Here is a 17,006-nt window from a genome sequence, read left to right as displayed (position 1 = left end):
AAAGTATGCTTGGGTCATCAATCCTGTCCAAATTTTTCTTTTCTTTCTTTGCGATGGGTTCTCATGTACCCCAGGTTGGCCGTGAATATTCTGTGCAGCCTGCCTCTGCGTCTCAAGTGCTGGGATTACAGGTGTGTACCAAACCCAGCTCAATTTGTGTCTTTTCACCCAATGGTCAAATGAGTTCCCTAGGCTCTATGGGGGATACACGAGCTGAGCCCCAGTGGAGACACAGCTGGACAAAGGGAAGGAGGGAAAGATGGTCTTACCTCCACATTCCAGACGAAGGAACTATGGAAGAGCTCTGACCACATTTTGTTGACATCATTGATGTCCTTGACATCCCAAATATAGATGCTGTGGTCCTTATAGACACATGAGAGCCACTCGTGGACGGGGTCAAAGGTCAGTGCCACGGTATCTGGGTAGACTGCTTCTGCTTTTCTGTGGAAGAGGAAGCTACCAAAGCCATATGGGTCAGTCACCATCAATGCCAGAGAGCCATTCCTGTCTCTGGTCTGGCCATGACAGCACATCCTTTGTCATGATAGTGACTGCATTTATTACTTATTGCTAGATCAGAAAAGAAAATAAGGCTGTGAGAAGTTACAGAAGCATGCAGCTCCATCAAGATCGCGAAACAGTGGTGGTGCCCGTTGTAGGTTAGCTAAAACTGGCTTGCCCTGTAGGTGGTGCAAGGACCACACATATCAGTGGTGAGATGATCAACAGATCTTTCATTTGGAATTTACATACCAATAAGCACACGAAAATAAATCCAAAGTCAAGTATAGTGGCGAACACCTTTAATCTTAGCACTGGGAGGTGGAGGATTTCGGATCTCTGAGTTTGAGGCTAACCTGGTCTACAGTGCAAGTTCAAGAAGAGCCAGGGCTACGTAGAGAAGCCCTGGGGTGGGTACAGAGAAAATAATAAATTCAAGGCAAAATTGGCTACTACTATATAGCCAGGAAGTAGAAGCCATCACTGGTGTCCCATGTCTCTATAGACACAGGTTTACAAAATGAAATCTAAAAAGGGAAGGGTCCTGTGAAAGCAATCTGAGGTGCTCTTTTTTTAATTTCTGGGGGAGAGGTGGGGTTATTGTTATTTTATGTGCAGGGATGCTTTGGCTTAATGCATGTCTGTATCATGTTTGTGCTTGGTATCCCTAGAGGTCAGAAGAGGTACCAGACTCTCTCCAAGTTAGACTATTATGAGTCTCCATGTGGGTGCTGGGAATAGAACCAGGTCCTCTGGAAGAGCAGCCAGTGCTCTTAATCACTGAGTCATCTCACCAGTTCCTTGCTGTTGTTTTGTTTCTGTTTTTTAAATTTTATTTATTTATTTTGTATACATAATTCTGTTTGCATGCCAGAAGAGGGAACCTGATCAAATTACAGATGGTTGTGAGCCACCATGTGGTTGCTGGGAATTGAACTCAGGACCTCTGGAAGAGCAGCCAGTGCTCTTAATCTCTGAACCATCTCTCCAGCCCCTTGTTTCTGTTTTGAGATAGGATCTTACTATATAGCTGGTCTGGAACTTGCTGCGTAGACCAGGATGGCCTTGAACTTACAAAGATCTGCTATAGGTGTGTGCCACAATGACCGGTTGAGTTATTGACCAATTATCACGTCTATTCCCATTCCTTCAACCCAAGAGTCTGTCCATTTCTGTACAGAGAGAAAATAAACATATACCTCAGGCCTCTTCTCTTCTGTCTGGCTCACTAATAACTGATCCAAAACTGCTGTGCAAGGGGCAGTCCCTAGGCCTTGAGTTTCCTATGAAGACTGTAGCTCACCAAGTACCTACCGTGGGCTATTCAATTCTTCACCACTACCAGGAAAAGCAATTTTGTTTTTCAGATGAGAGATGAGGAAGCAAACTCAGAGGGGCACACTGACTACCTGAGACCACACGGCACACTACAGTAGGTAGAGGAGCTAGGCAGTCTGGCTAGTGCGATATGCCATGATCTGTAGCTTGTTCAACTTTCTCTTTCCTTTACACATCCAGTCACCCCATCCAGCTTCCTCTTGGAGAGTTGCTAGCCCAGGATTTAACAATCTACAGAGAGGGAGCCCACCATGGTTAGACACCCATGCCACACTCCACAAGTGACTTACAACAAGGGAACAGGCACAGCTTGGCCCTTCCCTCCACTCTGGATACGGCAAATGATTCTGCATTCAAGGGCTTATCATGCAACCCCCTATGGCCAGCCCACAAACCTCAGAAGAGACACGGGCGAGGCCAGCTGGTCTCCGTCAGCGTTCCAGCCACCCAGTCTCACAGCCCTTTGATAGTCCTGCAGCACCCAGTGTGCTGTCCTTTTATGGCATTTAACTTGCTAACCACACAGCCGGCCTCTCCTATGGGACACTAAGGGGTCACGGCCACCCAGCAAGCTTCTGAGCCACTGCTCTCTTTTAGCACTAGACATGTCTCATCTGCACCTTCACGGAGCTCCCTCCTTGTACTGAGGTTTCTTGGCACAGAAGTTTGGTTGGCAGAGATTTTTTGTTTGTTTTTCTTTTTCTTTTCTTTCTTTCTTCCTTTCTTTCTTTCTTTCTTTTTTTTTTTTGAGACAGGCTTTCTCTGTGTAGTCTTGGCTGTCCTGGAACTAACTCTGTAGACCAGGCCGGCCTCAATTCAGAGATCCTCCTCCTCTGCCTCCCGAATGCTGGGATTGAAGGTGTTTGGCACAACATCTGGATGCCAGCAGAGATTTTGCTGGCTCGGATTCATGCTTTCTGCTTGGGCTGCCACCGAGTAGCTGCTTAGTAAATGTTACAACACAGGGGAGCACATTCTGCTGTCCTCGCTCCTGCTCTGAGCATGTCTTCCCCGATGTTGGAGTGCCCCTTACCCTGAAGCTTGTCTCTAGAGCAGGACTTTCATGCTTCATTCGCTGCACTAATGCTCAGTGCTAAGAGCAATCATTAGTATTTACAGTATGGACATTCAAGCAGATGGATGCCAGTGAACAGACTCTGAACACCCTCCCTCTCCCAGGCAGGCAAGTACCTGGAGTCCAGGCCCTGTGCCACGTCGACTCCCAGGTAGTGTGGCTTGGGCAGGTTGGCAAGGTATTGCAGGCTGTGGGCCTGGAAGATGCGGACTATCCCGTCTGTGCATCCACAGAAGATCAGCTCCTCACTGACACACAGGCAGGAAGACAAGGAGACCTGCGGGACATATCCAAGTGGACTTGGTGTTTTATATTATTTTGAAATCAGAATATAGAATAGTCACGACTGAAGATGTGCCAACATGCAGGCACATGACTTGGGGCAGAGTTGTCACTGCTGTTCACAGGCGACTTAACAGTGGGCAAAAAAATCGGTGGGGATGGAGAGATGGCTCAGCAGTGAAGAACACTTGTTCTTGCAGAGGATCCAAGTTCAACACACACCTACACAGTGCCCTCACAACTATCTATAACTCCAGTTTCAGGGGATCCAATGACCTCATCTGACCGCCTCAGGCAGCAAGCCACAGTGGTGCACAGACAGAAATGCAGGCAGAGCACTCATACACATAAAAATAAATAAATCTGAAAAGAGTACATTTACAGCAGTGACTTTGACAAAAGGGATCATAAGCGCCAGATTCTCGACAGATTTCAGTTTTCTATGGGACTTAATTTGTGAGTCATTTAGTGCTCTATCAAAAGCTCTCTCTCAGCCGGGCAGTGGTGCTTTTAATCCCAGCACTTGGGAGGCAGAGGCAAGCGGATTTGTGAGTTCAAGGCCAGCATGGTCTACAAAGTGGTTCTAGGACACGCTACAAAGCTAAAAAGAAACCCCATCTCTGGCTCACACAGAACCTGGACTAACGATACCAGGCACGGGGTGTGCACCTGCAACTGCAGCACTCAGGAGGCTAAGCAGGGGATCACGGGCCTGAGGAAAGACTCAACCTCACAATGAAGGGGAGACCCTGTCTGTGACAAAACACAAACGCCTCTGCCCCTCCCAAAGCACCAGCAGGTCAGTGCACAGTAGAGCACCCCTGATGTTCTTCCCAACTGACTGCTGGCAGAGAAGGAGCAGGGTACCTTCAGGTTGATCCACTTCTCCAACATCCTCTTCTCATTGAACTGGCAGAGTAGGCCAGAGTAGGATACACAGAAGGTATTGCCTGCCATCCGGCCTCGGCCGCAGGCCACACCACAGAAGATGTTGTTGTGCAGCTCGCCCAGGATGCCTGAGCGCCCCACCAGGGGCACTGTGCCAGTCACCTGGAAGCACAGAAGGACATGTTAGTGACTACCCCCTTGCCTAGTGCTCAGCCGTGCTCACTGGACCCCTTCCTGACACAGTTAGAGAAGGGAAAAAAGCAGAGCCTGCACTGGGGCAGAGAGGCCAAGAGGCAGTGTCCTCTAGTGAGTTCTGGCCTGGGGCAGAGTCCAGCAGCGCTTACTAGTGAGCACCTGGACGCCTGAGAACCTGATGACCTGCGTGACGAGTCCTCCAAGTCCTGGGTGGTCACAGGAGCCTATGCTGCTGCTGCAAGTGACTCTCCGAGACCTGGCTGGAGTGGGGACACAAGCTCACCTTTGCCTCAGTGGAGACTTCCAAGAACCAAAACCTCACGTGTCGATTCCCAACGGTGACAAAATAGCTGCTGTCCTCAGAGAAGGACAGGGCGATGACTCTACATGACACCTTGTTGGAAGCCACCACAATGTCTTTCTAAAAGAGTGGGAGCAGGCTTAGGACACTGGAGACTCCCTGCTGGCCCATGTGCCCACAGGACCTCTAGGCTCTTACCTTCCAGTCCCAAACGTTGAGGACCATGTCATGCTGGTAGCCCATGGACACGATGTGCTTCATATTGGGTGAGAAAGCCACGCAGGCCACACCATACTTGTGGCCCAGCATCTCCGCCACCTGAGTTTTTTCCTCCACATCCCAGATGCGCACGGCTGGCCTGTGCCCGTTCTGGGAGTGGGGTGGCAGGGTAAGGTGGTTTTTACTGCTGAACGGTGTGCCAGACAGGGTTTGAGGGACTGTTTAGGCTGAAGTTGAGATTGCCATGACTTGATCACCTCCCCTATTGGCCACAGGCCTTTTCTGAAATTAGTCAATTGGGGATCCCCAGGCCTGCTGGCAGTAGAAAGAATGGCTCCAAGGCCTGTCCCAGACGCTGAGGCCAGACTTACCTCTCCTGTCACTATGTATTTCCCATCTGGGGAGAAGGCCAGAGCACTCAGGGACTTCCTGAAGACAAGAAAAGAACTGTCACTGGTCCCACCAAGGGTGACTGTGCTCTCAGCATTCTGCCCACTCTTGATCCCCAAGGCTGGGGTTAGGCTTGAAGGAACAAGTGCCAACAGCTCCTACACGGCCAGTATAGCCTGTGTGCCCAGCGTGGCACTGGGGGAAACGGAACAGAAGCAAAGGGCTTTTCCTCCCTCAACACCAAACACTGCAGACCCAGGATGGAGATTCCGCTTTCTTCCCCAGTGAGCTTCCCAAGTCCCTCCCCCTGTAACAGAGCCCTCAAACTCAGACAAGGAGCTGGTACAGCCTTGGCCTAACTAGAGAAGTGGTGCCCACGGGAGGACACCGGCACACATGCAGATGCGCTTATTGAGTGCTCTAGGAACTCCAACGCCAAATGCTTCCAGTACTGTGTGCGCATGTGCACGTGAAGGCCAGAGGTCAGCTTTCAGCGCTGTGGCTCCTCAGGCGCTACCTACCTCATTTTCTTGTGACAGGATTTCTTGGTGGTGCCTAGCTCACCAGTTAAGCTAGGCTAGCTGGCCAGTGAGCCCACAGGGATCCCCATTTCTACATCCCCAACACAGTCACCACACGTGTCACCACACCTAACTTTGGGAGGGGGCTGATACAGGGTTTTTCTGAGTATCCCTAGCTGTTCTGGAACTTGCTCTGTAGATCAGGCTGGTCTCAAACTCAGATTCGCTTGCCTCATGAGTGCCTCACCTAACTGTTTATGTGGATCCCGGGGATTGGATTGGGTCCTCACGCTTGCACAGCAAGCACTGTATAGATTGAACTCTCTCCAGTTCCTGTCTCTTTACTCTTTTTTTTTTGGTTTTTCAAGACAGGGTTTCTCTTTAGCTTTGAAGCCTGTCCTGGAACTCCCTTGGTAGACCAGGCTGGCCTCGAACTCACAGAGATCCGCCTGTCTCTGCCTCCCAAGTGCTGGGATTACAGGCACACAGGCGTATGCCACCACCGCCCGGCCTGTCTCTTTACTCTTAACTAGCCTGAACGTGGGCTGAAGGGCAGACTAGCTGTCATGCCTTTTAGAAGCAAGGCCATGCCCGGACTCTACAGCTCTAGCTCCTCCTTTGTTTCAATCCTGGTTTTAGGTACTTTGTTTTCGTTTTCTTAGAAAATCTCATGAAGTAGCCTCTTGCCTCAGCATCCTAAGTGCTGAGATTATAGGCTCACGTGTCACCCATCTGGCTTCTATGTGACTCTGCCACCTCCACAGATGATTTACCATCCTCCCTGGCCTGTGTATGCCATCCAGTGGCATCTCTTGGCACTCAGTATGACATACAGCTCCTTCTCCAAGATGCAAAGTGGTGGTACAGCTTCTGCTTTGGCTTTCTCTTTCCTCTCTTGCTCCGGTGCCCAGCACTTGGGCCCATGGCTATTCTGCCGGTCACCCGACTCTTCACCTTTGTAGCACTTCTTGCTAGTTTTCCGACATATCTTTAGGTCTCAAACTCAGGGAGGCCGCTGAGATAGCTTTCCCCATTCTCTTCCCAACACCCCACCCCTGCAAGCATTTCCTCTGTGACACTGATGGCAATCAGCTGGTAATCTGCTGGTGGATCGACGTCTGTCTCCCGCACTGTCAGCTCTAGAGAGCAGATGCTTGTCCCTGCTCACAGCTAGGTTGCCAATACCCATAGTACCTAGCACAAAGCAGTCCCTGGGACCATTGCTGAGTAAATGAGTCACCACCCACGAGTAACTCCGGGCTCTGTGGGGAAAGGGATGAGGACAGCAGCCTGGTTCCCCAACCCCACCACAAGCCCAGGCCCCGCCTACCTGGTCGTGTTGAAGATATGCTGCTGCTTGTTCTCTTTGGGGTTCAAGATCACCACCACACAGCTGGGGAAAGAGGAAAGCACGTCTGAACTGGGGGTTGGGAGAAGCACCGGGCCCAGGCATGACTCTCTCCCCAAAGAAAAAGTCATTTGTCAACATGGCTCCCTCTGATTTTGTTTGTTTTTCTCATTACGTAGCCTAGGCTGGCTTTGAACTCCTCCTGCCTCAGGCTCCTGTGCCAAGGAGCTTTTGGTTTTGGTGGTACTGGGGATGGAACCCAGGGTCTTAAATACGCTAGGCAAGCCGCCTACTCCTGAGATACCGCTCCAGCTTTTATAAGCTCCCTCCCTCTAGGCAGAAGATTCTCTTTCTGGTTCCCCCTTTCTCTAGATATTAACACTGAGAAATATTGGGCACTTGTTATTAATATATGTATGTATATATGCATGTATATGTATAGGTTTTTTGAGACAGGGTTTCTCAGTTTTGGAACCTGTCCTGGAACTTGCTGTGTAGACCAGGCTGGCCTCGAACTCACAGCAATCTACCTGCCTCTGCCTCCCAAAAGCTGGGATTAAAGGTGTGCACCACCACCACCCAGCTATTTCTATATATTCTTAAATAGAACCAAACACTTTCTTTGTAGGGACTATTCCAGGAGGCCCGAGGCTTACACAGGCCTTATGGCTATAACAGCCTTAAATCCTCACGACTGCCTGCTGAGGCCAAGGGCTCTTTAGATTTGACATAGAGAAATGAAGCCCAGAGGGGGAAAGTCCTTTACACAAGCCACCCAGGTCAGAAATGCAGTGGGGATGTGAATATACCCCAGCTGGATTTAACAGATCAGCCTGTCCAGTCCTGGACTGTTTCCCAAGGTCTCATTAATAGATACTGTTTGTTACTAAGTCTACTCGGCCCTATCTTTCTGCAGGGTGGAGGAGAAGGCTCTTTCATTGCCTAAGCAGGGCCAAGCTAGATCAGAATCTCTGGACTAAACACAATCTCCTCCAGTTCTGTCAACTACCAGAATGGAGGGCTTAGCTAGGAGCAGAGGCTCTAAGAAGGGTCTATGTAGTCGAGCTGGACGTGAGTTTGGGTTTTAGCCACTTGAGGTTCCTATAATTGCTACCACCTCACATTTGCAGTCCTGAGTAAAGGGCTTTCCGAGCACTGACTTGCCAGGTACTGCTCTAGACACAGATGGGGCTGTGGAGAGAACGGAGTCCTTGCTACAGCCCTCAGAGGGAGCAGCATTGTCTGTATCCTACAGACAGGAAGCCAAGGCCCAGGGAGATGTACCAATGACTCCATCTCCAAATTTCTCAACAGCAACCAGCTGCTGAAGCCCACCCATGTGCTTACCCTGCCAGGTAGGCTACATGGCCTGTGCCAGGGTCACAGGTTAGCCCACTGCTGTTCTGAGCTGTGATGCCAAGCACCTTCTCAAGCGTCACCTGCAAAGAGAAGGGCTGTCAGAAATACATGTTCTGGCAGGCCCCACATGGCACAGCCGCCTTGGTCATGAGTCTCAGGGCACTCCCCACACGTCTGAAGCCATGCTGCTTACCAGCAACTAGCACTTGACTCTTGACACCATTCCCTTGCCTGCTGCAAGAGGAACAAGGGCTTGCAGGGAAGAAACGGGCCTGCAGGGGAGGAGGACCGCCCAGCGACAAAGTGACCTCTGACTGCAGGTCAAAGGGTGTTGGTGGATAAATGACTTATTGCCTGACAACCGGTAAGGAATAAGATCACAACCACCCTTGTTTACAGATAAGCCACAGATCCTGCAGCTTCAGAGGGGCACGGGTAGAGGGCAAACCAAGGTGCTCTGGTTCCAATGCCAGCACTTCAGGCCATACAGGGAAAACACAACACTAAGCAAAAAGTAGATAGTATTCCTTCATCAAATTCAGTCTAGTGTTTTCAACAGGTAGAGAAACAAGTCACACTAAAACAGATTTTTTTTTTTTTGACCCAGTCCTGGAACTAATACTTATAGACCAGGCTGGCCTCGAACTCAAAGAGATCCGACTGCCTCTGTCTCCAGAGTGCTGGGATTAATGCCACTACCACCTGGCTAAAACAGATTTTTTTTTTTAACAGGTTGAAGATAGAGCCCAGTATCAGAATGTTTCCCTAGCATATATAAGGCCTTAGGTTTGAGGCCCAGCACTGAAAAAAAAAAACTTTTATTTTTTGAGACGGGGTCTATTTGTGGAGCCCTGGCTGGCCAGGAAATCACTATGGGGACCAGGCTGGCCTGAAGCTTGCAGAGATCCACTTGCCTTTGCCTCCCGAGTGCTGACATGTAAAGGAACGTGCTATCATGCCTAGGAAAAAAGAATATCTTTTATCTCATACATGTGCCAGAATTTCATCAGGGTTGCTAAAATGATAAAAAAGAAACTACAGACTAACAGAATTGTGGCGCCTTTGTATCTTAGCTACACCAGCTTCAGATGGCCTCCGAACTGACAAGCAAACACGGGGGTGTAAGGGCTGATGCTTCTGAGTTCTTATCACAGTCAGGCACTGTTCTCACACCTCTGGGCAGAGCTCCTGAACACATGACAACCAGAGCCCCAGGGCAGCTACCCGTGCAGCAGGAGCGACTGCCAGGATTCTGGCGCGGTCAGTCAAGCAACGGCACTCATGGGACTTACGCGCTCATTAGCTTTATGGGGCTGTAGTGTAACTGAACATTTTTAGAGTATGGCTTTTGCAAGCCAGATGATCTCTGTGATGTGCTGTCAAATGAGAAAAAATAGATGACATCACCCCAAACACAATAACAACAGTATTGACTAACACTGACAGAATACCTGCAGTGTGCCTGCCCAGTGTTCTGAGGCTTAAGATGTGAACCCTCAGAATTTCACAGGGACCCTATGAAGAGGCTGCGTAAGGAGGCGCACATCTGGGGTCCCGGTACTTAGAAAGCAGGAGGAGTATAAGTTTGAGGCCAGTCTGGGCTATATAATAAGATCCTGTATTAGCAACAAAACAGAACAAATTAAAGCATAAAAGCTAGTACGGTGTGAGAGATTCTACACCATTCTTCTTGTTTTACAGCTGGGGTAATTGAGGCATGGCAAAGTTCCTAACTTGATACAAGGAACAGAATATTTAAGCTCAGGCAGTCAAGTCCAGAGGCTGAGCAGACCACCTTATGTACCCCTTTCTGTACTTGATTCTGTCATTCTCCTACACGCAGTTTAAGAAGAACACACAAGGCACTTTCGGGAGTGTGTAAGGGCCCCGAGGGAGAGTTAAAGTGGGTGTCTCTAGGCTGGGATTCCAGAACACTTCTCCAGACAAGAATATTCAGGTTGAGACTTGAAGAATGAGAAGAAGCCAGAGAAAGAGACTACAGCAAAACACCCAGCAAAGAATCAACCAGTGCAAAGTCCAGGAGGCAGAAAAGAACTAGCAACTTCAGAAAAACAAAAAGCAGGCTGGTATGGCTGAACCTCAGTGAAAGGGAGGGTGGAGAAGGTACAGGCAGCCGGTGGTGGTGGTAGTGATGGTGCATGCTTTTAATCCCAGCCTTCAGGAGGCAGAGGCAGGTGGATCTCTGAGTCTGAGGCCAGCCTGGTCAACAGTGAGTTCCAGGACAGCTGGGGCTACACAGAAAAATTCTGACTTGAAAAACAAAACAAAAAAACAGAAAAGAAGGTACAGCCACTATGGTGAGCAAGGGTCAGATGTGGTGGTGCACGCCTTTAATCCCAGCACTTGAGAGATAGAGGCAAGTGGATCTCTGCATTCGGGGCTGGCCTGGTCTATATAGTGAGTTCCAGGATAATCAGAGCTACACAATAGAAAGGCCTTGTGGGCAGGGACCACTTGCCTATAATCTGGCACTCTGGGGGGATTCTCTAAGAGATCGAAAGCCCACCAGAGAGGAAAAAGAGTCAGCAGCAGCTGCCATGGATCCATCCTTTATCTGGACACTGTGTGTGCCAAGGAGACAGTCACCATATCCTCTCCCTTCAATCCCATTGTGTGGCTGTCATCGCAATGTTATAAAAAGATTATGTGCCCAGCAATGACTAGAGAACCACTCTTAGTGTTGCTGGCGGGATGGAAAGGAGGCTCGGCAGTGAAGAGTACACTGTTGCTCTCCCAAAGGACCCACAGCCATCTGTAACTCCAGGTCCAGAGGATCCGACACCCTCTTCTGGCCTCCTGATGCACCAGGCACCCACAGAATGCACATATATACATGTAGGCAGAACACCCACATAAGAATAAAAAAAAAAAACAAAAACTATTGCTTTGGGGCCAGAGAGGTGGCTCAGTGTCAGAACATGGCCCAGGAATGGAGTCATGTGAGGGGGAATTCTGGGTGTTGGTAAGGAAACTCCAAGAAACCAAGACTAGAGTCTTGCAACCTCAGTTTCTTCAAAAACACAGAACTGTTCTTGGATTGTGCTTTTGTGCCCCTCCCAGGTGTAGCGGACAGGAGTGAGCTTACTTCAAATTACTCATTACAACTGGCTATTGTTATTTGTTTCTATGCCTCTACAGAAAAACATGTTTCTGCCACATGGGGCATGCCCTTGTGACGGACACTTTACTCATGTGACTCCTCTTAACCCTCAGAGTGCAAACTGTCTATGCTTTCAATAAAGCTGGCTATTGCACGGGACTTTAGTCTGACTCATTTATTGGCTCCATGCTCCTGGGTCCCTCTACCTCTAGAGCAGAAAACAGCTTAGCAGGGAGAGGTTCTTGGGAACAAAGCTGACAATTTGAGTTCAGATCCCCAAAACCCACTAGAAGAGTTTAATTTCAAAAGTTGACCTCACACACTTATACCTACACCATGGTACAAAATCCAGCTCCCCCAATAAATAAATGTAATATAAAAAATGTTTTGTGCCAGGCAATGGTGGTGCATGTCTTTAATTCCAGCACTCAGGAGGCAGAGGCCAGCCTGGTCTACAAAGTAAGTTCCATGACAGCTAAGGCTGTTACACAGAGAAACAGAGAAACCCTGTCTCGAAAAAACAACAAAATGTTCTCCAGGGGCTGGAGACATGGCTCCAAAGGTAAGAGCACTGGCTGCTCTTCCCGAGGATCCAGGTTCAATTCTCAGCACCCACATGGCAGCTCATAACGATCTGTAACTCCAGTCCCAGGGGACCTGGGACCCTCACCACAGACATATACATGCAGGCAAAACACCAGTGCACATAAAAAGAAATAAAAATCTTTATTAAAAAATGTCTTGCTTATAGCATTCCTTCTACCTAAAATCATTTCTGGGTCTCAAAATCTGTGGAATTGTTCTGTAACCCTCGTCCCCGGGCAGCACCACTAAGATTTTACAAATCATTCCTCCCATTCTCCATGATTGCGAGCCATAAATACGGAGCAGGAATCCCTTCTAGTAAAGGAAAGGAAGGTAGATGGGAAAAGTTAAGCAAGTAAGGGAAGCGAGTAGAGGTCTTAAAGACCCAGGGGACTGATGTCAACAAAATAGGGGCCAGAAGGCCAGGCCTTATTCTGGGGCGTCAGAGAAGAGGCAGGTCAAGAGCCAAGCCGCCTTCTTCCTCATACCCGGGGATGGCACTGTCTTGTTGCTGTTGTGGATAGCCAGAGCTATGTAATAGAGGCTTGGTGGCAAGGGACAACCAGCCCTATTCCACAAAAATAAAAATAAAAAGGAAATCAGCAACAAGAAAACACTGGAATGGAATAGATAAGTATCTTAGATTACTCAGTGAGAAAGTGAGACTAGGGAAGATTTGTAAACGCAAAATATTTTCCCAAGAGTTGGAACTAAACGCAATTTGCCAACGCTCTGGGTGGAGCCAGAATGATGGGCGGCACCCAACACCCAAACCAGCAGAAAAGTGGGAGGTGCCTTTACGAAGGGGGCGGGTCTTCCGGGCCAGGCGGGCCTGGCAGGCAGCCTGCCGCAACACGTAAAGAGTGATAGGAGGACCCAAGGGCCTCGGGCGGGACCAAGGTGGCACCGAGAAGCCCGGAGCTGGGTCATCGGAAGGAGCGGACTCTCACCCGGTTCTGCACAGTGTCCTCAGGAGCCGCCGCGAGTCGTGTCCGGCGCCGGAGGCAGAGCGGTGGGGCAGGAGGCGGGGAGGACTGGTTTCTCCGCGCCGGAACTCCCGCCATAACAGAGGGCAGCTTCTCTACCGTGTCACTCCGCGCGTAGCCTCCGGCCGCTAGGGCCGTCATCATCCTGGCAGAGACCAGCGTCCGTTACGCCCTCAACAGCCGCCTGTCGCCAGCACCCACTCGAAGAGCGAATGGCCGCGGGAAAGCCGGCGCCGCCGCCCATTGGACGCAGCCGGCAGCCCGTCTGGCCAATCTCGGGGCTGCTTGGCGGACTCGTTGGCCAATGGGAGCTAAGGGGCGGAGCTGAGGGTGGAGCCACGGCCGGTCTAGTGCACTGCTCGCAGGAGCCTCCCTGCTCACCTCCAGCTGGCGTTTCCTTCGTCCACGGATACCTGGGGCTTTCACTTCTGCGAGGCTAAGCCCTCGGCTTGTCCTTTGCCACAGTCCAGGGCGACTACTCAAGCCGCAGCAGTCTCCCGGATGTAGGTCTAGGGCGGGGCCGGGGAGCCGTGGACTTGGCGCAGGCCCAGGAACACCACCGCCCTACTCTTGCCTCTGCAAGTGGTGAGGGGCAGGCTTTGCGCGCGTGATAGGGGCGTAGTCGTGGTAGCGCGAGCAACATCGTGTACGTCTGCGTCCTCAGTTTCCCCGTCACGTGTTGCGACATTTCTCCCACCCCACTGCCCCTGGGATGACGTGAGGCTGGCTGATTGCACGCTGGCGGGGTTCGGCCAAAGTGGTACCGCTGACTGGGCAGGACTCGACGGGGTCGAACAGCTATTCCTAAGTACGGCAGGGCTCCAAACTGCTCCAACTCGGCGCAGACAACCTGCCCGTGAGCTTCTACAAGTGAGCGCAAGCGCGGGGCGTGGCTCCGGGAGGGATGGGGCTGGGGTGGGGGGAGCAGCTGGCTAGACCCTTGTCTAAGTCCTGGGAGACGCTAATTAGAAAGATGCAGGTGCAGATAATGTAGTTCCTTCACTGCTACAATGCGAGCGAAAAGGTGACAGGGATATGTAGACACATAGTTCTCCCTGCCCATCTCCTGTTTTGTTTTGTATTTTTCCCTTTAACTCATTATGTGGGGCGTCACATGTTTGAGGTATTCAGCATTGTTAGTCAGCTCTCTGAAACCAACGTGTTTTATTTTTAAAGGTTTATTTATTATGTAGTATACAGTGTTCTGCCTGCACATGTGCCTGCAGGCCAGAAGAGGGCACCAGATCTCATGACAGTTGTGAGCCACGATGTGGTTGCTGGGGATTGAACTCGGGACCTTTGGAAGGTCAGCCCGTGCTCTTAACTGCAGAGCCATCTCTGCAGCCCAAGCCAACGGATTTTTGTCTCCTGTTTCCTCTTAGTCCTAGGTTTCTAGTGCCTGGAATGTAATAATAATGAGGACAATGACAACAAGCTGTGTGCAACAGCCAGATAGCTTCATAAAAACCAGGGTATTTTGCTTTGTTTGTATGTTTTCAGAGAAGATCTTACAAAGCTCATGCTGACCTTGAACTCATTAAAAATAATTTAAAATAACTTTAAACTCTTTTAAAATATTCATTTATGGACCGGCGGTGATGGTGCATTCCTTGCAGAGGATATCTGTGAGTTCAAGGCCTGCCTGGTCTACAAAGCAAGTTACAAGACAGCCAGGACAGCACAGAGAAACCCTGTCTCTAGAAAAAAGTATTTATTTATGAATGCATGGCAGGGGCTTGCATATCAGTATTGATGTTGGCAGAGGCCAGAAGGAGGAACTGGGTGTCCTAGACTAGCTACAGTTCCAGGTAGTTTTGAGCTGCCCCAGTGAGTTCTGGGAACTGAACTCTGGTCCTCTTGAAGAGCAGTACATGCTTTTAACCACTGAGCCATTTCTCCAGCCCAGCTTTGAACTCCTGATGCTCCTGCTTCCACCTCCCAGGCGTGAGGATTTCAAGCACGCACTGCCATGCTTGGATTAAAAATTACTTCTCATCTTTGTTGGTGCCTACCAATGACTGGCAGGCTATTCCTCCTTCCATCTTAGAGCTTTCAGTGAGTTGGTCTTGCAAAAGAAACCACTTACTTAAAGGTTAAATGAAGACCAGCAAGAGGGTTCAGTAGATAAAAGTGTTTCCTATACAAGCCTAATGATCTGAGTTCAATCCTTGGGATTCACAGAGGAAGAAAAGAACTGACTCCTGAAAGTTGCCCTCTGACCTCTACACATTGGACATGTGTAACATGTGCCTTTCCACCTACATTCCTTTCCCCAATATTAAATTTTTAAAAAGTGACCTGGGCAGTAGGGGCACACATCGTCAGTCACAGTGCTTCAGAGGCAGGTGGATCTCTGAGTTTGAGGACAGCCTGGTTAAGAGAGCTAGTTCCAGGACAACCAGGGCTACATGTAGGCAGAGACTGCTCCTTCATTTCCCAGCTGCCCTGACCTAAAATAATCACACAGAAACTAAATTAACACTGCTTGGCCTATTAGCTCAGGCTTCTTATTAACTAACTTTTTTTAAGATTTATTTATTATGTATACAACATTCTGCCTCGATGTGTGCCCACACGCCAGAGGAGGGCACCAGATCTCAGTACAGATAGTTGTGAGCCACCATGTGGTTGCTGGGAATTTAACTCAGGACCTCTGGAGGAGCAGCCAGTGCTCTTAACTTCTGAGCCATCTCTCCAGCCCTTAACTAACTTTTATATCTTAAGTTAACCCATTTCTTTTTTTCTTTTTCTTTTTTCTTTTTTTGGTTTTTCGAGACAGGGTTTCTCTGTAGCTTTGGAGCCTGTTTTGGAGCTAGCTCTTACAGACCAGGCTGGCCTCGAACTCACAGAGATCCGCCTGCCTCTGCCTCCTGAGTGCTGGGATTAAAGGCGTGCGCCACCACTGCCTGCCAAGTTAACCCATTTCTATTCTTTTATATTTTACCATGAGGCTCATGGTTTAGCGGTAAGGTTCTGGGGTAGGCATCTGTCTCCTTCAGCAGCTACATGGCGTCTCCCTGACTCCACCTTCTTTTTTTCTCTATCTCTGCTTGGAATTCCTGCCTTGCTCTTATTGCAGATTCTTTATTAACAATAGTAATAAAACATATTCATAGCATACAGAAGGCAATCCCATATCACCTCCCCTTTTCTGTCTAAATAAAAAGGAAGGTTTTAACTTTAACATAGCAAGATTACATAGAGCAAAACAGTTATCAAAGCAAAAATTACAGTTACAATATTTAGTCCATTTACATTTGGCAAATTAAGGGAAATACTCTTAGCTATCTTTGTGAGACTAAAGTTTTATACCTAATTTGTCTTTTATAGTTATAAAACTGTCTTTCTTCAATTCCATCAAAGATTCCAGAAGGATATAATATTACCTAGGAAAACAGAAACTGCATTGTAAACAACTTTCAAAACTCTATAATTGACAGACATCTCACTGCTTGGACAGTCACCCAAAGTTCTTCTGTAACATTGGGGTATCCATCTTCAGCCTATAGGCCCATAGTATCCAGAAGACTTTTTCATGAAGCAGGAGATTTCAAAGACAGCTCTGCCTATATTGGCTGTTTGTCAGTCACTTTCCTCTGTGTTCTGCAGAAAGCCTGGCAGACTCTTTCATGAAGCAGGAACCCTGAAATATTGTCTCACCTTCTTTAGACAACTTTAGCAGTGATTTTTCTGTGGGTGCTGCATGTCCATTTTATACAGCATAACATCAAACAGTCCAGGCAAGAGCAATCTCTTGCTCAAATGGCTAACAAACTCCATAAGAAGCCTCTTCAGTGCCCATCATCCTCTTGAAGTAGATCCGTGCTGCCAGGAGCAGATGAATCTCATCATGAGAAGTCCTAAGTTCTGAAAACATTTTAAATGCCTTATTCT

General features: G+C 49.0%; 2 protein-coding genes across 2 annotated transcripts in view; one reads left to right on the top strand and one right to left on the bottom strand.

The window, feature by feature from the left end:
• Wdr62 (WD repeat domain 62) overlaps positions 1–13,317 on the bottom strand; it is a 36,460-nt gene extending 23,143 nt beyond the window's left edge. The window contains exons 1-9 of the mRNA XM_026786305.1: positions 13,077–13,317; positions 8,409–8,500; positions 7,044–7,106; positions 5,174–5,231; positions 4,782–4,952; positions 4,566–4,703; positions 4,067–4,249; positions 3,034–3,194; positions 270–459 (exon numbers count right to left, since the gene is read on the bottom strand). Of these exons, the coding sequence (XP_026642106.1) occupies positions 270–459; positions 3,034–3,194; positions 4,067–4,249; positions 4,566–4,703; positions 4,782–4,952; positions 5,174–5,231; positions 7,044–7,106; positions 8,409–8,500; positions 13,077–13,256 (1,236 nt within the window). The 5' untranslated portion in view covers positions 13,257–13,317. The remainder of the gene's footprint in view (positions 1–269; positions 460–3,033; positions 3,195–4,066; positions 4,250–4,565; positions 4,704–4,781; positions 4,953–5,173; positions 5,232–7,043; positions 7,107–8,408; positions 8,501–13,076) is intronic.
• LOC113457658 (zinc finger protein 420-like) overlaps positions 1–17,006 on the top strand; it is a 1,205,902-nt gene that overhangs the window by 91,291 nt on the left and 1,097,605 nt on the right. The gene's annotated exons all lie outside the window — the stretch shown is intronic.

The sequence above is a fragment of the Microtus ochrogaster genome, linkage group LG4 (genome assembly GCF_000317375.1).
Source record: "Microtus ochrogaster isolate Prairie Vole_2 linkage group LG4, MicOch1.0, whole genome shotgun sequence".
NCBI lineage: Eukaryota > Metazoa > Chordata > Mammalia > Rodentia > Cricetidae > Microtus > Microtus ochrogaster.
Note: the sequence above shows the minus strand (reverse complement) of the source record. Positions and strands in the feature narration are given on the sequence as shown.